Source organism: Atractosteus spatula, chromosome 14, assembly GCF_055471065.1.
Source record: "Atractosteus spatula isolate fAtrSpa1 chromosome 14, fAtrSpa1.hap1, whole genome shotgun sequence".
In the NCBI taxonomy this organism is placed as follows: Eukaryota; Metazoa; Chordata; class Actinopteri; order Semionotiformes; family Lepisosteidae; genus Atractosteus; species Atractosteus spatula.
Window position 1 is genome coordinate 41,280,460 of NC_142719.1, and position 17,948 is coordinate 41,298,407.

The window sequence follows — 17,948 nt, forward strand, 5'->3', positions numbered from 1 at the left end:
GCACTTCAGGCTACAGAGGGGGTATTGCTGTTGTCGGAGTGCAACACTACAACCCCACTGCACAGTACGAGCCCGAAAACACGGGGGCAGCTTTCGGAAACAACACAGTGTTCAGAAGGAACATCGCGCCTTTATTTTTCTATTTGAAAATTAACTGCAGATAAAATTCCAAAACAAGTGTTTCACCAAGGAAAAAAAACTTGCCTCACCAACGTTTCCTCTTATTAGATGTTACGATTACAGTCGTTAGATAATTTTATATCACCAGCTCATGGGGCCAGAGCTCTGGTTTCTATGGCTGGCCAACTGGACGGGCTGCTGGTCCATCACAGGAGATCCCCCAGCAATGCTGTGTTCACTTACTGAACACAGCCGGGTGGACTGGAGCAACTGGGGTAAAGAACCGCACTCAAGGTACTGTACGACAGCAGAGTCTGCAGCAGAGACTCCAGCCCAAACAACCACCAGTTATAAATGCAGAGACTGAGCCACTATGCTGTACAGTGCATTGGTTGGGGATGGGGGGTAGTTACACATTGCATTAAAAAAATGGACAGAGAAATCAAGCAACAAGCAAATCACAATAATGTCATGTTAAATACAAAACCCATTTTGTGTGACTGATAACTCAGAACAATCCATTCAGACAGGCAGCATTCATTCTGCCTCATGACAGTTCTCTGTAGCTTTTTGGGTGCTGTGGTACATTCGTAAGCCAGATACAAATGTGGAAGGAAAAGGTTTCGAAATTGAGCGAGTGTGGTAGTTTCTATCCTTGTCATTTTTAGCTCTATCTCTACAGCGCTAAAAATGGAACGGAGGGTCAGGGCTTAGCGAAAACATTCCGAAACAGCCCCAGCACTACTCCCCCATCTTCCTGTATGAACCGAGAAAGTTATTTTAAGTGAGGAATCCTGGGACCAATGGTTCTGATGAAACAAAAAAAATACGCATTAGGTATTTTAAAATCTCACTTTAATTCTCTGTGCATGTCAGTGCAAATACATTCAAAATGCAGGAGCATGTAAGAAATAAACTGCCGCTGGGATTGGCTTAAGCACAACAGCTTACAGTTTGTAAAACCCAAAATAAATCACATTGCTATTCAAATGGAAGACATCTTCCTATCGCTGTTACTTGAGCTTGAGTTTCATGAGCACCACTCTAACAAAAACAGCTCAGACAGGGACTTCTGCTCAGTGCCCAAGAATATTAGTGATTCTAAGTTCTTTGTGACAGTGATTAACGTGAAGGGCTTTTTATGGGCTGGAGTAGGGTTTGCTCTGGTAATACGTGTATATTTTCATTCCACTTACCGCATATTCTAAATGCCTTGTAAAGCAATTACACAAACTACCAGCCTTTCAGCAGACAGTCACTGGCTTTGTAATCACTACTGCAGAATATTTGCAAATCTAATAAGCCTGCCAGTCTGATTTGTTGCCAGGTGCAGAGTTTGAAGATATTATTCTTGTTGCACAGTAATCAAAAGGTTTCTTTAAAATCTGGAAGCCGGCAGGTTTCTTCAACCAACGTTAAACCCAGCTTGACGAACGCTCTGCTCTTTTACGGCAACAGCTGTCTGGTGTTTGCAGTGACCCAGTCAAGAGTGCGGTCAGAGTACTGCAGAAAATGAAAGCAAACGTTATACTGTAGCTGCCTTTCCTTGCCTAACCATGGAATCTTGAACTCTTAAGATTGCAGGTCAAGAGCTGCAGGCTGCATCACTGTGCAATACACAATGTTTCTCACTGTAATTATCAACTATTTTTATTACATCACCCAAATTTGGGTTTCTGATTTGTCCACTCATCTCTTTTACATTTTCATGGAGAGAGTAATGACATGCTGCTATAGAGCACTGTTGCTCAGTTTTCTGTGCCAGTGGTTCTTGGTCCTATTAATTTAATTAATTAAATAATAATTAATTAATGGTTAATTTTCCAACTGGGCCCTTAATTGCCAGTGCTAAATGGTGTCTGTAATTGATCTTGCTTGCTGTTTTTTCTGGGGTACTACAGAAATGGGACTAAGATCCACCATTCTTTGTTATTTGACTGGCTTTCTGGATACCATTAAGAACTCTGTGGTCTACTGATCCATTGCTGGAAGAAGTTTTCCAGTGATCCGTGACTTGGTCCTCTTTCCTATGCTGAGTTTCACAAATGGAGAACTAAGGATGGTGGCACTGGATGGTGGAGATATTGATGCACCTAAGACTTCCCTTAACTACTGTTAAAGGAAAACAATGTAGATGCTTCACAAGACCAGAGTGCAGTGCAATGGAACTGTTCTTTGGTGTGTATTAGGAGGATGCAGATACCAAAAGACACTTGCACAGTATTTAAGTATTATTTGCGATGTTTTTGCACTTAGCTTTCTCAGAATGAAAACTGAACTCATGCAGAGAATGGCTGAGGCCTACAGTAAAGAGGAGCTTAAATAGGGCTGGATCTGTGATGTTAAAAACCGAGTGGCTCAAAGGTGGCGGATCCAAACAGCTGAATCAAGCAGTCGTCCTCGTTCTCTCCTGGGTGGGTGTACTTGAGGGGATTCTTGCTGTACATCTTGACGTGAAAAATGCATAGCTGACTTTTCTAGATTGGGTGGGTACAACAAAAATACAGTGCCTTTAGCAATTCCAAATCTACAGTTCAAAACATTCTTAAAACATGCTTAGCCCCTTAATTTTGTTGGTGGACCTCCTTATCGCACTAAATGGTTATTTTAAGCTGTTGCAATTCAGCAGTGATAGCAGGAAAGCTAACTCATAAGTTACTATACTATTGGTCCCTGTTTAGCAACAAGTTACAAATGAGGTCAGAGCTGAGCTGAAGCTGGCTTGGAAACCAAGCTTTCTAACAGGTAGAAACTTAATATACATCTGCTCAGAGCTCACACTGGTATCCTTCCATTTTATGAATTTAGAAATGTTAATCTATAGTTCTTAATTATTTTAACTCAACAATCACCATGTCTTCAGCAGTAGCCCTTTTGAGCCCTCTGCTGGATGAAGTGACCAGTTGACCACTTAATTTCACTTTCCCGTCTTCCACAAGTCCTCCCTGACAGTCTAATCCTTTCTCTTAACACTGATTAGCTGGGTGGGCCAGAAGGTCTCCTCTCATTTGTAACATTTTTGATGCTCTTTCTTACCCATTTGTGCTTTGAGTCAGTCCATTGCAGTGTGAATTTTACTCTATGCCTCTATATTTGGTTGCTTTCGTTGGCTAAAGAAAGGAATACCATTCTTGTTATTGCCAACATTCAGATTTCCATTTTGAAACTGTGTTGTTCCCAGTCTTTCTGAAGAGAACATGCGTGAAAGACTCCTTTTTGTCAGCAGAAGGATGGTTTTCTTATCTAAATCAATAAAACAATCCTCTGATATCATTCAAAAACCTCACACATAACTTATCGAGGTGAGGATATGAATTAGATTTTGCACAGATTCCAGGAGACACTAGTTTGAAAATTCAAAAGATTCTGAAATCTCAAGGGGAATCATTCTCTCCTTTTCATCTGTGAATGGAGGTCTGTCAGACAATGCACTTTGCCATGAATGAAATTCAACATTTATGAGCTTTTCCTTTATTAATCCAACAGCAGGCCACACATGTCCCACACAATCCCCAATGGCTTGTTGCCCTAATTCTTTCTTCTCATTGCTCAGTCCATTAACACATTTTTTACAGTTTAATTCTGAATTATGATCTGCAGTCAAGTCTCTATTTAGGTCAGTGAGCTTTGTGACTATTCTAAGGAAGGAAAAAGCAAACTAATCTACAGAACCGCTCAAAAGTGTGGTATTGAGATGGAAGAAGACTTTGATTTATGAACATGGCATACAACAATTTGAACACCAGCAAGCCTGTTTGCTAATTTATTTACCATACAAATCCAGATTATGTACAGTACAGTAGTTTAAAGACTTCTCCCCTCCCATATACTGTACATAGCATTGATCAGATAGATTTAATACATAGATTGTATGCACAGAGGAAGTGGGAAAGGCAAGGTCATTGACCATCACAATACCAGATGGAAGGAGAGGGACAGAAACTGAGGTCAGTTGCTAAATTACTTAGATGTTAGATTTCAACACAGATAAGGTACCTTTTTATTTATCTTCCCATTCACCCCTCTATTCAGCTATAATTTGTTATGCTAGTAGAGTACAAACTCCTCAAAGTCTTCTGAGACTTGGATCCTGACAGGAATGCTCTCTTCCTATTACCGGTTACCTGATTTTCTGTTCTAACAGGTACTGTAGTTGTTCGGGTAGAGTTTCAGGGGCAGAAGAAAACCTGACATGGATGATATTTCAAAAGCCTTTCTGCACTTTCTTTCTATGGAACCCTGTGATGGCATGATGGCTTACATCCAAAGAGTTGCATGCAGGGGCCAGTTTTTGCCAGTGATCACCGTGCAGTGACCTACTGCACAAGAAGATTGTGAAGAACAAGAACGTGAATCATGTCTCTTAAACCCAATTGAACCTTCCCAAAAGAACCTGATTTAATGACAAACAGTAATTTAATTTGACTGTGTGTGATACTGGAGATGTATGTGTGAATGGAACACCAGTCCTGTGAGAATTCCCCCTTCCTGTGTCCATTACTGTCATCTCAATATACCACTTCCTTCCAATCACTCAAGTGTGACAAAACAGAAAGAAATTTAAGTGTGACATCACTGTACACATCCTCATTACCCTTTCAACAAGGCTTCTTCTACTTTGAACAAGTAAGATACTTTCCTCCTTGTCTTAATTATAGAAGTACAGACACAGGTTCTTCACATTTCTGTGTGATCCTTGCTTGCAATAAATACTTCATTTTGTATCAGAAAAATCAATGGGCATGATCATTAAAATTAACAACACCTGTGGCTCCCATTGAGCCACTAATTAACAAAAGTAGTAGCTTCTAAGAGGACCTCCACAGCCACCATGCTACAGTTCTGGATAACAGACATCTGAACGTGACAGCGAGTATTGATGTCTGTCCTAATGCAATCCGATTACAGATTGTGAATTGCATCATTCCTCTAATCAGGTAGCAGAGGACTGCAGATAGAAACTGGGAACAAACTATCTCTCCGATCACCTTTATCTGCCTCACCTCATCCTGTGATCGCAGGAGTGTGATAGCCTGCAGACTGCAGAGACGTAATTAATCGGCCTCCGCAGAGACAGTGCCATGGACCGTTTCCAGTTCTTTAACCGGAAAGCTGGGCAGATTGTAACTGGAGGCATGTGGAACACTCCTATCGAGCTCCCATCGAGGGGAAGATTGTCAACTAACAGCAAAACCAAAAATATCAAGGGGGACTCGAACAACACCAGCATCTGTGGCTGCTTGAATCTGAACTGAGAACACAAAAGGTGAGTAAAGTTCAGGCTGTCTGTGAGACACACAGCAATCTCTTGAGGATGGAATAAAGTTTAAGTTTGGATGATAAATGCATAAGAACAACTTAATAACTCTACTTGTCATTGCTCCCTAGATTTTTAAACTGGCAGCAGACGGGAATAGTCAAAAAAGGCGCAAAATTAAAGCCCAGGGCCTTGGAGGTTGAAAAGAAGAAGAAACAATTGCTTGATTCTTTAGTAATCCCAGACAGGCTCAGCCATCAGCTAATCAGCCACACATTTAACGCACCGCAGGATCCCTAAAATTTGTTACGTTCATGCAAACAAGCACAGAGACCATGAATTCTCAATCAAATTACCGCTGAGCAAATGAGACAGAGTCTAACAACATAATAGTGCATTCCCCAAGGAGCCTGTCCCTCAAGCCAGGGACACTGACAGGTCAAGCAGTCTGATGGGCCCAGGATTCAGCCAGGTAGTGTCCAATGAGATAGATTTAATACATATATTGGATGCATAGGGGATGCAAACAATATGTGCATTAAAATTCATTAATACACGGTTCTCATTTCCTGAAATTTGGAATGAAGAGCTGTCCACCGCCCTGCCTCACCACCACCACAGCTCCTGTGCTGAGAAGAAGGTCTTCCCTGGGTTTGCTGGGTATGCCTGTGTTCATTGCTCTGCAGGCTCCACACAGGCTCCGGACAGGAAGTGACCTGTCCCTCACGTGTGTCTTGCAGGCGGCTGTCAATGAAAGACCCAGCCACCCAGCAGCACTGTGGATCAGAGTTGGGCGTGCACATAACAGGGTTGTGTGCCTTAAAGTAGAGGCTCCCAGTCCTGGTTCTGGGGACTAACTGTAGACATCTGCTAGTGCCTGCTCCACCTGGACACTCAGATCTGTAACCGAAACATTAATATGCCTAATAAGAGGTTTAATTTGCTCTCCACTGGTTTCAGTTTCTAAACGTATAGGAGGTTGCCTTTTAACTATGGCATATCTTCAGTAGATTAAACTCTTCAGGCTTTGAATAGAAAAAAATATGATCCAAAGGATCTCATCGAGCAGTTTGTTGGTTTTGTTAAGGAGTAATTTAATTTAATTTAAGTAAAGAGCTCAGCTGCAATGAAAACCAGCAGGTGACTGACCAGGATCAGGGCAACAGGTCTTAAACTGTACTCAGGTTGAGCATCTTTACTGCTTCTGCCACTAAGAGGTACCCCTGGATCCTACTGTAGTTTGTAATGACAGTGGAATATGGGAATGACTCCATTTGCTGCTGCTGCCTGTGTGGAAGTGGTACCATGTGCCTGAGGGGCCACGTTGCAGGACAGCGGCGCTGCATATTTTCAGAGCATATTGTATAATCTCTGCATATAACCCAGAGTGTCAAAAAGGAAAAAGACAATCGGGAAGGAGTCAAACTAGGAAATGGAGAAATAATGCAGAGGGGAGGTGGGAGGGGGGGGGGTGGTACGGGGTATAAGTAGAAGAATAATTGTCAATTCCATATTTTTCCATAAACACGAAGAACACGGACAAACAGAACACTTTGTACTCCTCACCCTTATCTATCTGTTGAATGAGCTCTCTAATGGCACAGTGGCACAGCTCATTCTAATGAGGCGCTGAGGCCAGGCGATCAATAGCAGCCATGCCTGCCACATCGGTGCTATAGTCAGAATTCTTCCAATTAAGAATACAAGCAAACAAGAGAGAGATCCCTGATAAAAAGACTGGAAAATGCATACACATATATTGAAATTCTCCCTGTGACTGTAAGGCAGGCAGAATCTCCAGCAAACCACCCCACATCATGACAGAACACATTTAAATGCATAAAATGATATGCATTAATTTAATTTAGTCATCCGTACAGTTTTCACAGAGACTTAGGATGGTGTTAGGCAGGATTGTTCAATTTGGGGGAGAAAGGAAGAAGCTTTGTGCAAAGAAAAATGTATAGGATGTAGAAATTGAGGCAAACTTAATGTGAACATTTGAAATGATGTGCTGTGAAAGTAAGATACAGTATGTACCATAAATTTTAGCTCAATTTCTTCACCAAATAAATGCATTAAAAACATTTACATATTTATCATCTCAGCCTTTGGGATTACACGAGCATAATAAAACCTGTCCTGTCCTTGAAACAGAACAATCAAATAACAGGTGCCCATGGAATGATATACACATTGTCAACTGGAAAAGTACAAAAATACAGGCATTGTGATTCTGCATTGTTCTCGCATAAGGACCATTGTTCACTTGAGAAAAGCTTCCAGGAGAGGCTCCAGTTATATTAATTAACACTTGAAAAAGCCCTGTTGGCTTTCTGACTGTGAGCCTGCCAGTCTTCAAGAGTTACAATGGCACATGGGTAGGGTATATGATTTTCAGTGCCTTTATTCTCTGAAATCACCTTCAAGTATTCCACGGATATCTGTATAAGACATCTGTGTGCCTCCATCTCAGCTGAGAGTAGCACAGTTCATGGATTTGGCTTAATTGATTCATTTATTTTGCAGAAAGTCGCCATGAAAATGAGCCATCTCCCAGGCTTTGTGGTTTTCGCAGTTTCTGATGCTCTCTCAAACACAATCTCACTCTGATCCTTGTTGCAATGCATGGTGCTTCTCATACAGTGTTTGTTCAGGTTCCCTCTATTTTGTTGATTACCAATGACATTGCCAGGAAATGGCGTATTTATCCAACGTTTCATAGATTTTCTGTAAAGGGGAACTGCCCAATTTCTCAGACTGTTTATTAAATCTTTGTAACAAAATAAATTCATTGACATTTTGGATTTTTTTTAAACAAATTTCAAACTCAGCACAAAATCCTAAACTTTGTGAAATTACTGTAAATCACCATGCTATTGCAAACTTGCATTCAAGTTCCCACGAACTACGATGTGAAGCGGCCCTTCCTGCTCACTAGTCACCATAATGACTAAGGTAATGTGATGTCCCAGTGGGAAAGTACAGGTTGTGCAGAAGACATTTCACCGCAGAAAAGTTCCGACATGATCTGCATGCAGAGTGAACAAGTAAGTAGTATTTTTTGGCAATGCCATCTGGGAGTTGAGAGCAATATTTCTATTTGATTAAAAGAGATTTATTTACAATCTAAGTTGCTTACAATGTTATAAGGCCACATCACATAACCAGATGTTTTGTTCTGAATGTCGTCTATTTTGTGATGTAAATTGGAGGTTTTACTAGTTACTGTGTACATTTTACTTTCATTGCGGTTTTGAAATGCACTCGTCAATGCTGATTCTTTCTAACAGCCAAATATAAAAATAGGGTCACAGTTAGTCAAGCTTTAAGGAACTTCAGGAGGCCTGTACCCTCCATTTTCTAACTTTAGTATTCATGGAGAATGAAAGGTGGACAGATTGCCCTTTCCAGAGTAAACAAACAAGTGTCACGGATGTCAGAAGGGCAAGCCGTAGAATGACTAGGGGAGCAGTAGAGACCCTATGTGTAGCAGTAAAAGGGGCAACACAGAGGTTAGCCCAGGCTCAGGGGGTCAGATGATATAGAAAGCTATGCGGACGTGGGGCGGCCTGGTGCTAGGCTGGTCTCACGACATCCGTACCCTCAATGCTGAGCCAGGAGCAGAGCAGACACAGGAAGTAAATAGGCTCCACAACAAGACACACCAGAAAGACATGAATAATCACAGGGAACTAGGAGCAGGACAGAAGTAGAGCGCCCTCTAGGTGTACAGGGGGTGATAACAAGTTGCACAATTTGATTAGTGTTTGTCCACCAGAGAAAATAGGCTTGCAGTTTTTAGTCAGTAAGTACCAACCAGCTTCTTTCCTACACCCATCGACAACTGACACATTAGAAGACTAAACTTTCTTGTGAAATCAGCAGGGTAATGTGGAAACATGTATGCGAGGCAGAAGAAAATGCTTCAATTTAGCCTCCGTAACACAGGTCCAATCACACATGCAACCAGTGCAGCTCTGCCCCTCTGGAGTTCAATCACAGCCATTCATGAACACCTCCAGCTCCAGCTCCACCACACACACTGTTATTTTAATACCATTGCCCCTCCTTCCAATAAGCTGTGAGGTTCTCTTGAGTGACGCCACAAGCAGGATAGAATCAAAGAGAACAACCGTACTTGAGCTTAATGGCCTCTTATGTAAAACATACATCATTGCTTCCACAGGACAGGTTACAAATGCATATTTTTAGGTGCCTCTGATCAATGTTTCCCTGTGTTACTTCAGAGCAGTTAGGTCAGTGTGTAATGTGACTCAGTGAACAAGCTTCTCTCCTGCAGAAGGGTTTAACACCAGAGCCCCTAGACGCACACCTTTCACAAAGTCCATGAGACATACTGCTGTGGCCTGGCAAGGCCAGAAGTTCCTGGTTTCGTTAATGAATTGCAGACTCCTGAATACATGCCTTGGAATTGCTCTTTGCACCAAACCTTGCGCGGCTGCTTACTTAACATGAGTCTAAACACGGTGCCATCAGGAGACATGAGCCTCTTCGGTTTATGACTCCAAGCAGCATAAGCATTATCCTAATCTCCCTCGATTCCTCATAGTTCTGTTTTTCCTGGAAGCTGTTAGGTGGGAGTTCTTGGTACTTTGCACTTTTTTATTTAATCTACAGTTATCCCTCTCTTATAAGGCCATTCTTCTTCAAGCAATAGAAGACTTCATTTCTTAGAGATATCTTTTAGGTTTCAGGATGTAGAGACTTTAAAAGGGTTTCTGGTAAGTTTATTTTTGGCTCTGATGTAGTAGTCATTCAACCACCCATTGCCACAATCTTGTTTGTATGAAAGGAAACAACAACTATTCATTAAGTCTTTCTTCTTTCTCCCTGTTGGTGGAGTAAATAATCAAGATGGTACAGATACATTATTTATTACTATTAGTCCTAGAACGGTCTTCAAAAATATATGAGATGCTATGCTTTTGATTTTCTTTCACGTGCTTCAGAATAAAATTGACCAGCACTTATCAAAAAGCATGTTTTCTGCTTTCCATATTGTTTTTGTACCCCCTACCTTTGAAACATTTGCAGGTAAAAATTGCAAAGCAAGAATTCAACGACTTTCCTCCTCTCAAAGAGATCAATTCATAATCTACCCAACAGATTGTCAAAGGACAGTTAATGTCTAATGCGTTGCATGTTTCACACTTACAGAAGCCTTGCCAGAAGTTAACATTTTACTTCTAACACACCTGCAGGTCATTCAAGCCTAAACTAAATCCAAACCGCCTCGATTCAGGAGTCATTCTTACCTTATAATCAGTCACATGGTGTATTTTTGGAGATTTCCAAAAAAGCATGACACAATATGAAATAGCACCTTATATTTAGTGCCTCATTCGACTGCACCTCTTTAAAATGGGCCTTCAGATTCCTTTTGTCCTCCTTCTGCGTCTGCGTCATTTTCGTGTTTCTGGGTTTAATCTTTTTCGCCATTTGTGCTGGATGATGGAAGCAGAGCAGAGAGACAGGGCCGGAAAGGAATAACAGAGCAATGGCTTCTACCTTCTGAGATTATCTTAACTTGAACTTGTCATTCATTTAGAATCCAGCGCCTACGAAGCCCTCAGAAAAATCGATGTGCAATTAAAGACAAAAGAAAAGGCACAGTTTTAATTTTTTTTCGCTCCAGAGGTGACTGAGGTGAGATAGCAGGTTGCAGGCTTTGGAGGAAGGACGGTTTTACCATCCGACTCTTCAAATCTGTCAGCCTGCTGTTGCTCTGTGACACTGGTGACGATTTCCAGTTCAGTCGCTGACAGCTAGAAGAGCTTCTGAGAAAAGAGCAGATCCACCAACAGATTGCGACACAAGCGACACTACTAATCTCACACATGTAGGACCAGAAAAACTCCAAAGACATGCTTATCCTCTTTATGATTTACAATGACAGTGCGCTAGTCTATTTAGGCTCTTGTGAAACAGGGGAAGGAAAACTCAGATTCAAACTTCATGCCTGGCCTTCTGCCAGCTGGGTCTTAAGGCACAAGACACAAGTGCACACCTTACTGTATATCAAACTACCAGTCCTGCTATGAGGTAATACCCCTAGAATAGAAACAAACAATGAAGGTTCCCCGAAATATACAAAGTTTTTATTATCATTGCATTCCATGAACCAGCAGCTTGTTTGAAAATGAGCACACTGTCTTTCTGAATTACTGAGGGTGACAAAGGAAATATATAATCCTTTTGATTCATTTCTAACCTTGTTCCACTCAAGTCTCTGTATTTAATAATTCAGATTACAAATTGTTATTTATAACCTGGGTCTTTTAAATAATGGAGGTTTAATTTACTGTATACAATATACTACATAATTTCGCAGTACAGAATAAAGCTAAGTTGAGGCAAATACTTTAACCTATAAACAGTACAGACTGAATGCAGAAACTCTTCCTTTTTCATGTAGTGAGTGAAACTACCATGCATTTTTTAGGAGAAATATTATAATGAGAAACACTTGATTTATGTATAGCAAATGCCAATGGTATATAGAATGGTTTATGATCTCTTTTCGATCCTCCCTTTGTTCAAGTAATATCCGATACTGAGATAAATAGAAATGATTCATTAAAGCTTCCAATTTTCCAATGTTTGGAAAACAATATAGGAGCAATACAGGAGCAATATGATTCCACATTAACAAGCCTTTTCCAACTATAGTAAGCTTTGAATAACCAGCTAATGTTAAACACAGAAGTACAGTGTTGAACATACAAAAACAAAACAAAATCATTTGGCATTTCTGATTTTATGACAGAGTAATCCTTTGAACAACAATGGAATTTAAAACTCTACTCCAGTACTTTTATTAAGAAATAAGTTGCAAATGTTTAGGTGGAGAAACATTCATATGGATTTCATCAGTAGCAGTTGGTAGTGGTGGGCTGCCAGTAGCTTAAAGAGATTTCCAAGTATAAACATCTTTAGATTAAAACCTGTAAAACCTGTTAACAAACTTCTAAGTAAGAAGATGGGATACTCTGTAACCGTTTATGAAGATAAACAATCACTACTAATTGGAAAAGATCTTCACACAACAGAAAAGAGAAATGTTTCTGTGCCTTTTACAGACACATACAGCTGTAGCTTATTTGCTTGATAATAAACAAGCTATGTGCAGCGACAAAATTAAGGAGAATTAAACCTTGTTTATTTTGGATCATACATATTGCTGTCGCTGTCTACCCAGTCATGCATTTAATTCGATTAGATATTCAATTTGCTGTTCAACTGTGGGCATTAAAATGCGTTTGCTGAATTGTATCCCCATTGTTATTCAATGTGAAGGTGAAAACATGTGAACCAGTGGTTCCCAATCCTGGTGACCCCCACACCTGTTGGGTTGTATTCCAGCTGAGCCCTCAGTTACACAATCAAACCCTTCATTGTCTTAATAATAATAATAATAATAATTAATAGATATTGTTATTTGAACTCTTTGTTCCCTCCTCTTGAACATGGTATTTTGTAAATGAAATAAAATCCCAAACTTGTGACTGATTGATGGTCTAATGAAGGAGGGAGGGAATGAGAACCAGCAGGTGGGGGGAGGGGTCACCAGTATGAGGAGTGAGAACCGCTGATGTAAACAATCAGCTGCAGTACAAATGCTGGACTCAGAAAACCCTCCCTCTCCCCTCCCAGAGTCGGACAGTGGGACAGCAGGCCAGGCTTCTGTCAGCTTCGCTGGCCAGAGAGATCGCCGGACCTCAACAATACTGCAAACTGGGGGAAGCAGTGGTGGTGTGCGGGAACCACCCCCATGAAAAATGTCAAGATCTCGTGACAAGCAGGGACATTCCTGCTGTTCACGGACTTCCAACACCTCGTTCAGTGGTGGGAGAGGGGATCCTAACATTTTGTCCACCAAGGGGCGGAGAATGGTAGCTTCTGTGTTTCTGACTGCCAGCAAAGGCTTCCTCAGTTTACTGATGATGGATAACCGTAAAGTGTGCAGACTGACAACGCAAACAAGGGCACGGAATCGCATCTTGCAGTTAAGATGCTTTTAACCTCGTCTTCTCCACTTCAGCTGATACATTCTAGTGAAAAATCTGCTCAAGGGGGTGACATTCAAAATTCCTCTAGAGCTACCAGCCTTTTCCCCCTCACCAACTGTCACTGTGTTGCATCCTTGCAGCTGTGTTAAACCCGGCAGGAAACCAGAAGTTATTTTGGGAACTTTTTTCACAGAGATTTGAAACACGCTTAGGAGAGGCACGGGGTCTTTCTAGGAATCGTGTTTACGAGCTGCGGGGATTTCAGAAACTCCCCTCAAAGAGGCTGTTTGCAATCCCAGCAGGCCATTCCTGGCCTGGGTCAGAACATGACAAACCTGTTTAGAGAGAGACAGTATGAACAGACTGTGCTGCAAGATGAGATAATCTGCTATCGTGGTCAACAGCTTCATGCTTCATCAAACAGGATTTTGACTAATTTGCTGAAAACTTAGAGCATTAACTTGCAACCACCTGCTGAAGTGTTCTGGCATTTATAGATTCATCAAGGAGCACTGTTAAGAGCTTCAAAATATAGTCAAATGAGCTTGCCTATCTGCTGAATTATTATTTTGTCTTGAATTAATGGCTTCAATTTTCTCCATAAAGCAACAACCTATATCAGAAGGTAAACCAGTTTTGGTATTTAGAATGTTATCTTTTGAAATGGTAAAATAATTTTAATTACTGTCATTGTAAGCTAAACCATCCATGAGCACTGCAAGAGATGAAACACCCAAAACACATTTGCCTTTTATACAAGCTTGCCAGATGATCAGAGACTTCAGAGAATAATGTAAGAAGTAATTGATAGTCGCATACACACAGAAAACAATGAATATGGGGGGCAGTTTTTTCCAGTAAGGGCAGCCATTAAAGGCTAATTGGTGCTCATTATGTCAACTCCAAATGAGAGTGATTTAAACCCCATGCCCGTGCATCAGGGTCTGTCCAGGTCAGTTAAGAGAAAACAATCATCGCACAACATCTAATGTGTCTGTGATAATGTTAGGATAAGAAAACAGTGAACAGACTCGCCACACAGGCTGAAAAGCATTGGTAACAGGCAGCGAATGTTTTTCAGTTCGGAGAGTAATGTTTTTCACCTGCTTTGATTAAAATAGTTTAAATGTTTTCAAAAACCTTAATTATGGCAAGTTCTAATCCAAACTAAACAAAAGTATGAAGTGAGAGCTGCGCTTCAGAAGAGATTAATGAGGAAATACCAAGCTGCATTCTATATCAATACAGCAAACACACCTAATGTTCATTAGAAAAGTTACCAAACAATAGACCTTTGGTCCATCTAGACAATTTGGTTGGTTTGTAGATATTTGACCCAAGGACCTTATCCAGCTATTTCTTGTTTCTGCTTTAACATCATGGCTGGGTAGCTTGTTCCATACACCTCACAACCCTTCATGTAAAGAACTAGGACAGTGTATATTCAAAGTGTTTCTAGCAAACTGTGGTAATATACTCCCTAAGACATTCTTTTCACTTCTTTTTGTCTTCGTTCTTATCCCTTAAACCTGCTGGTGCCTTACTCTCTAGATCTTGGTACGCTCAACAGCAAACAGCTCACAAGCGGATGGGGTCAGCTCATCTACAGTACATTGGCAGCATTTCCTTCTCCATCGCCCCCTTGCCAATAATGCTGCACCGATCTGCTTTCGGAAGAGAATCCCCTTTGCAGCAACAGCGGCAAAAAGAGGGACAGTAAGTCTGCTGGTTCCGCGCCATTGGGGGAATCCAGCATCATTGCTAAATCGTGCTCTGCTTGCAGATGACAGGATCCGATCGCTTGCCAGGGTAGGAATCACAAACTGATTCAACACCTGCGATTCAATGCAGAAACAGGTGTTCTGGTATTCACAACTCTCCCAGCAGGCTAAATTACCGCAACCGGGGATAAGTCAGGAAAATTGCATTTCCTTTTTAATCTGTTTCTTCCGAATTAATAACTACCTGTATGTGCTTCTGCGGATGTTGTTCTTGCCGCCTCCTTCCACCCTGATCATATTTAATGCTCCCAGTTATAATTTTCTTATGATTTGCGATCATTCTATTCCACTGAATGCTAACTTCCTTTCTCTTTCTTAAGTCGCAAAACACTTCCTGCGGAAAACACATTTTAGTCGGCCTCTTTTTAAGTTTCTTTTTTTTGACTGTATTTGCCAGTGTTAGCTGTGCGACAGCCTCTAGAAGATGCACATCTGCAGAGGCAGCAGTGTGAAGTAGCTCTGGGCTTGGAGCTGTAAGGTCGTGGGTTCATATCCCAGGTGGGCAGCTGCTGTTGTACTTCTGAATGTGGCACTTCACTGAGACTGCCCTAGTAAAATGCCCAGCTGTTTAAAAGTAATTCGCTTTGCCTGAAAGCATCGGCCAAATAAATTAGTAAGACAATAAAAGCATGTGATGGAGAGGATCTAACCCAGATGACAAATGAAATCTGAGAAAACAAAATGCTTTGATGGTATTCATGACAGTGACTGACTCGGGCCTGGGGGTCATTACTCCTGACCTAGCTTGAGTGAATTTTAAAGAGACATCTGCTGTTATACTGTATGTGACATCTCAGAAATAGCTGAAAGGCTGGGATAACACCATCAGGAACAGCCACTGGGTCATAAGTGGAAGCATTTTGGTAATGGTCACCCAGTGTTATTACTATGAGTGGGTGTTTGAGTGACCGCTACTATGGATGGACTTGGAGTGTAAAACCCTCTGTAACACTGTTGTAATTCAGGGCACTGTGGTGTGTGTCTCCATCCGTGTTCTCCAGAAATGTCTGTTTTCGTCACAATTAAACTCGTCTCAAACCTTCGCTGGACTACGCTGTGACTCCTTGCATCCCCACAACATCCCCAGATTTAACAGGGCGGTTTTGCAAGTACGGGACTGTTTATTGATCTGGAGCAAGATGGGAGTGCCACCTTATGAAAGTAACCCTACAAGCGCACATGAGGTGCAAGAGACAGCAGAGATGGAATAGCAGAGCTAGAAAATAGTGGGGGGCAATTTTCAGACCGAGCTAGAAGCTGTGAAATTCAGGCTGCTTTGTCGTTAATGTTCTCGGAAGCCGACATGCCTTTACTCTGCAACTGCCTATCTTTCATCTGTCACTTAACGGAGCAGAATCGTCAGTCTGTCAAGGCGTCGGATCATGGTGTTGTGTCACAGGACAGCTTGTCATTTACACTTCGCTGAAAGATGAGGAGCACGTTCGCAGAAAACGTTGGCCTTTCCGATTGCCAGTCGTAGGAGGAGAGTGTATCCATGACCTGGAACTGGAGTGGGGGGGGGGCTGGTTTTAATTTTCCAGTGCAGACAGGTGTCTGCCCTTCAATATTAGAGGGTGCCTTTTCACAGGAGAATATGACAAACCAGGAGACGCACGAGCAGAGCATGGAAACCACATAGCAAGCTCAGTCAGCCACAGTGAACAGCCGTGTGAATTAGCAGCCAAGATGAAATGATTCATTTTCATTCAGGCATTCAGTAAAGATTTATGCTTCAAGTGTATAAGCAGGACCATTTCCAGGAATCAGCTTCCCCGGTGATGAAATACAAAACATTAAAAAAAAAAAAACTTTTATCAGTTCACTGATGTGTTGCAAAAAGAAATCTGAATGAATGTCTTCACTTTCTGAAAAAAACTCCACATCAAATTCAAAGCACTAGTTGAGGAGAATAAATTTAACATCTAAAAGACGGAGACAAGGAATTGCAAGAGAGAAGGACATTGTTTTATTGACTTAGACTGCCCTTACCTCTCATTTACATCAGCTTCTTCCATCACAGGCATTTGGCCCTGGGGTCTCAGATTCAGGTACCCACGGACACACAGACAGCCTGCGGATCAACGATGAGGAAAGGTTACTGAGTGATGCAGGGAAACTCAAATAGACACCAATAGGGCCCCCAGAACACCGAGCTTTGTGGGAACTGTGTCCTGCAGGGCTGAGCCACACCTTTCTGGAACTCTTCTGGAATCCCAAACCAATATTATTTTACAAAGCCTGGAATTGAAAGTCCTTTTGCAGGTCGTGAATAAAATAATCACTCAGGTCTGGCAATAAACAGCGCAGGATTTTAGAGGGATAAATGGACCACCGGTGACAGACTTAGCAGTGAATGAAGTTATTAAAAGTGACCAGACTGACATTAGACTCTACTTTGCAAAGGCACAGGCCAGAGGCTGCTGCCTCAAATCTATGATCATTAAACAGAAACACTTTTAATTATTCACAGTCAAGCGTTATATTCTGCATATATTCTGTCACATACAGTAAGTCACAGGTTCTTTTGACTTCTTGGACAGCCTGAACGAACCTGAGACCAAATGACAGCTATGGCACATTGACGAGCCCTAGACCAGCTGTCTGTGGTGGCTTTAAGTGCCAGATAAAATAAAAATAAAAAAATTAAACTAAATTACGAAATCAAAAGCCTTCAACTATATAGCAGAACATAACAACTATTCTTGGTCTTTGAAATGTCAGTAGGTGTTAAGTGTCATTTTGTTTTTAAGCACTACA

General features: G+C 41.4%; 1 protein-coding gene across 1 annotated transcript in view; it reads right to left on the reverse strand.

The window, feature by feature from the left end:
- htr4 (5-hydroxytryptamine receptor 4) overlaps positions 1 to 17,256 on the reverse strand; it is a 45,744-nt gene extending 28,488 nt beyond the window's left edge. The window contains exon 1 of the mRNA XM_088931731.1: positions 17,181 to 17,256. Within this exon, the coding sequence (XP_088787857.1) occupies positions 17,181 to 17,215 (35 nt within the window). The 5' untranslated portion in view covers positions 17,216 to 17,256. The remainder of the gene's footprint in view (positions 1 to 17,180) is intronic.
- Between the last annotated feature and the right edge of the window lie 692 nt (positions 17,257 to 17,948).